This window comes from Rhincodon typus, chromosome 48 (genome assembly GCF_021869965.1).
Source record: "Rhincodon typus isolate 14 chromosome 48, sRhiTyp1.1, whole genome shotgun sequence".
NCBI lineage: Eukaryota > Metazoa > Chordata > Chondrichthyes > Orectolobiformes > Rhincodontidae > Rhincodon > Rhincodon typus.
This window is the reverse complement of record NC_063379.1, coordinates 4,639,396-4,642,799: the sequence shown is the minus strand read 5'-3', so window position 1 is coordinate 4,642,799 and position 3,404 is coordinate 4,639,396. Positions and strand designations below refer to the sequence as shown.

The 3,404-nt window shown below is 57.1% G+C and overlaps 1 protein-coding gene across 1 annotated transcript in view; it reads left to right on the top strand.

Moving 5' to 3' along the window:
• Positions 1-3,404, top strand: part of slc43a1b (solute carrier family 43 member 1b) — an 11,415-nt gene that overhangs the window by 3,314 nt on the left and 4,697 nt on the right. Inside the window, exons 2-4 of the mRNA XM_048620757.1 lie at positions 889-1,095; positions 2,020-2,230; positions 3,025-3,205. Coding sequence (XP_048476714.1) covers positions 889-1,095; positions 2,020-2,230; positions 3,025-3,205 — 599 coding nt within the window. The remainder of the gene's footprint in view (positions 1-888; positions 1,096-2,019; positions 2,231-3,024; positions 3,206-3,404) is intronic.

Genomic DNA, 3,404 nt, shown 5'->3' with positions numbered 1-3,404 from the left:
CGGGGAAACCAAGCAGAGGCTCGGGGACCGCTTTGCAGAACACCTACGCTCGGTTCGCAATAAACAACTGCACCTCCCAGTCGCGAACCATTTCAACTCCCCCTCCCATTCCTCAGACGACATGTCCATCCTGGGCCTCCTGCAGTGCCACAACGATGCCACCCGAAGGTTGCAGGAACAGCAACTCATATTCCGCTTGGGAACCCTGCAGCCCAATGGTATCAATGTGGATTTCACAAGTTTCAAAATCTCCCCTCCCCCTACCGCATCCCAAAACCAGTCCAGCTCGTCCCTGCCTCCCTAACCTGTTCTTCCTCCCACCTATCCCCTCCTCCCACCTCAAGCCGCACCTCCATCTCCTACCGACCAACCTCATCCCGCCCCCTTGACCTGTCCGTCCTCCCTGGACTGACCTATCCCCTTCCTAACTCCCTACCTACACTCACCTTTACTGGCTCCATCCCCGCCTCTTCGACCTGTTTGTTTCCTCTCCACCTATCCTCTCCTCTATCCCTCTTCTATCCGCCTCCCACTCTCTCCCTATTTATTTCAAAACCCCCTTCCCCTCCCCCTTTTCTGATGAAGGGTCTAGGCCCGAAACGTCAGCCTCTCTGCTCCTATGATACTGCTTGGCCTGTTGTGTTCATCCAGCCCTGCACCTTGTTGTCTCATGAGATTAGGCCAGTTGAGCTCTAGGCCCAGATTGAAGCCTGGGCCTTTCCTGCTCCGTGCAGGTGGGAGGGGCTGACACTCAGCGCACAAAACATGAGATTAGGTCAAATGGTCACTAGGCCCGGATTGAAGCCTGGGCCTTTCCTGCTCCCCGCAGGTGGGAAGGGCAGACCCTCTCAGCACACAAAGCACGAGATTAGGCCAATTGAGCACTAGGCCCGGATTGAAGCCTGGGCCTTTTCCTGCTGTGCAATCGCGGGGAATCAAGGCTGCTCTGCTCTTCCCGCAGGTGATCTACGACTTTGGCGTCTCGTTCATCGTCATCATGTACACGTGGGCCGGGCTGGCCTGCCTCGTCTTCCTCAACTGCTACGTCAACTGGCCCCTCCAGGCCTTCCCAGACCCAGAAGAGGCCAGTTACGTGTAGGTAGTGCCCGTTTACCCCTGGGTGGGGGTGCGGAGTGGACCGGGCCCGGTAGTGATCGGAGGGGCGGGGGGGGGGGGGGGGGGAGGTGACGGTATGCTAGAAATAAGGCCAAAGCCCACCCGTTGCTGGTTTGGTTAAACCAAAACACAGGCAAAAGGAGAAAGCGCTGGAGTGGGACGGGTGGATCGAAGGGGAATTAATGGGAAGGATGTTGGCTCCTTGACAAACGACACGAAGCGATAAACCAGGGGGTGGGGGAATCATATATGGACACCCCCGAGCTGTCCAGGGGTGGCGTTGGGCACGATGTTAGAGACGCAAAGCGACAAAGGAACGTTTATAACGACAGGCAGCTTCAATCTGTGTGCGGATTGGGAGAATCAAACAAGGAACGGCACCGCAGAGGGGGATATCTCGGAGCCCAATACGGTTCTCCGGCCCAATACGGTTGTTGGAGGAGGTTGGGGGGAAGCCAGTGGGAGAACAGGCCGCGTCAGAGGATGAGGAAGGGTCCCGAACCCCCGAAACGTCGGCTTTCCTTGCTCCTCTGACACTGCCTGGCCCCCCACCGCTGTGTTCCTCCAGGCTCCAGGCCGCGCTATCTCTGAGAAAGGCATTGTCAGCCATGCGGTTGCTGTCAGGGTGTCCTTTGGGGAAGAGCGACCATAATATGGTCGTCGAAGTGGAGAGTCATTCGGTCGATTCGGAGAATCGAGATGGGACAGAGGATACGGGGCGTGGGTTGGCTCCGAGAGGGAGGGTGGGAGGAAAGATTTCTGGGTGAACTGAAAACAGTTGTCCGTTGCCTGGCGGGTAGAGGAGTGGCGAGACCCCGTGGTGTACGGGAACTGAGAGAGAGAGAGAGAGAGAGAGACCAGCCTCAAGAGAGTGAACGCGTGTGACTCCCTCCCCTCGGACAGGAAGAAGATCAAGCTGAGCAGCCTGGCCCTGGACCACAAAGTGACTGGAGACCGGTTCTACGTTCACGTCAGCAATGTGGGCCAGAGGCTGAGCCAGAAGGTTCCAGAACAGGACGAGTTCAAGCATCTCTCCACAGACAGTATCACCGAGAACTGCAGCACCAAGGGACCCGCACGGCCCCCCCCACCTCACTCGCTCTTAAAGGGACTTGTACAGCCCTCCCCACCTCACTCTTCCCCACCTCACTCACTCTTAAAGGGACCCGCACGGCCCTCCCCACCTCACTTGCTCTTAAAGGGACTTGTACAGCCCTCCCCACCTCGCTCTTAAAGGGACTTGTACAGCCCTCCCCACCTCACTCTTAACGGGACCTACATAGCCCTGCCCATCTCACTCTTAAAGGGACCTGCACTACCACCCCTTCACTCTTAAAGGGACCTCCAAGGCCTACCCTCCCTCACTTTTAAAAGGGACCTGCATGGCTCTCCCTTCACTCTTAAAGGGACATGCAGGGCCCCACCCGCACCCGCTACATGCCGTGAAATACCTGAAGAAGTTGTTTTTTTCCCTCCAAAACCACAGGCTGACAGTAACGGGGGGGGGGGGGGGGTTTAAATGGGTGCTGGTGGAACAGATCTCAATGGTGGTGGGGGGGGTGGTAATCGTGGAGGAGGTGGTCCCGGTGGTGGTTCACACCAGAATCCGGGGGCCGTCTGCAAACGGCAGACCGTAGTAAATCCCGTCAGGAATTCCAGAGAGAGAGAAGGAGAGAGGGCCTCACTGAGAGAGTCGGGGGTGTGGGTGTGGAGGAAGGAACTGGCTCCCACAGGGACCGGACGAGGTGTGTTTGAGGGGGAAGCTGACGGAGAAAGGACCGGGAGGGTGTAGAGATGGGAGTAGAGCAGGTCTGCTAGCACACAGCAAGAGGACCAAATGGCCTGCATCCTGAGCTCAGAATTAAACGGCTCTGCGTGTGATGGGGTTTCCCAGTTGGAATCGCTCAGGCTCTCTCTGTGTTTCCCCCCCCACCCCCCGCCATCGCAGCCTCCATCCCATTACAGAAAAGCGTGCTCTCAGCCATTTTCCTCTGGAGCCTGGTTACCATGGGGATGACACAACTGCGGCTCATTTTCTACATGGCCAGCATGAACAAGATGTTAGAGTTCATCATCACACACGGAACTGGTGAGTATCAACATCGAGACCTCCCTGGACAGGGACAGCATGGGGATATCTCCCTGAGAGAGAGAGAGGGGACTGAGAGACACCAGTCAGTGTACAGATATCTCCCTGAGAGAGAGAGAGGGGACTGAGAGACACCAGTCAGTGTACAGATATCTCCCTGAGAGAGAGAGAGGGGACTGAGAGACACCAGTCAGTGTAC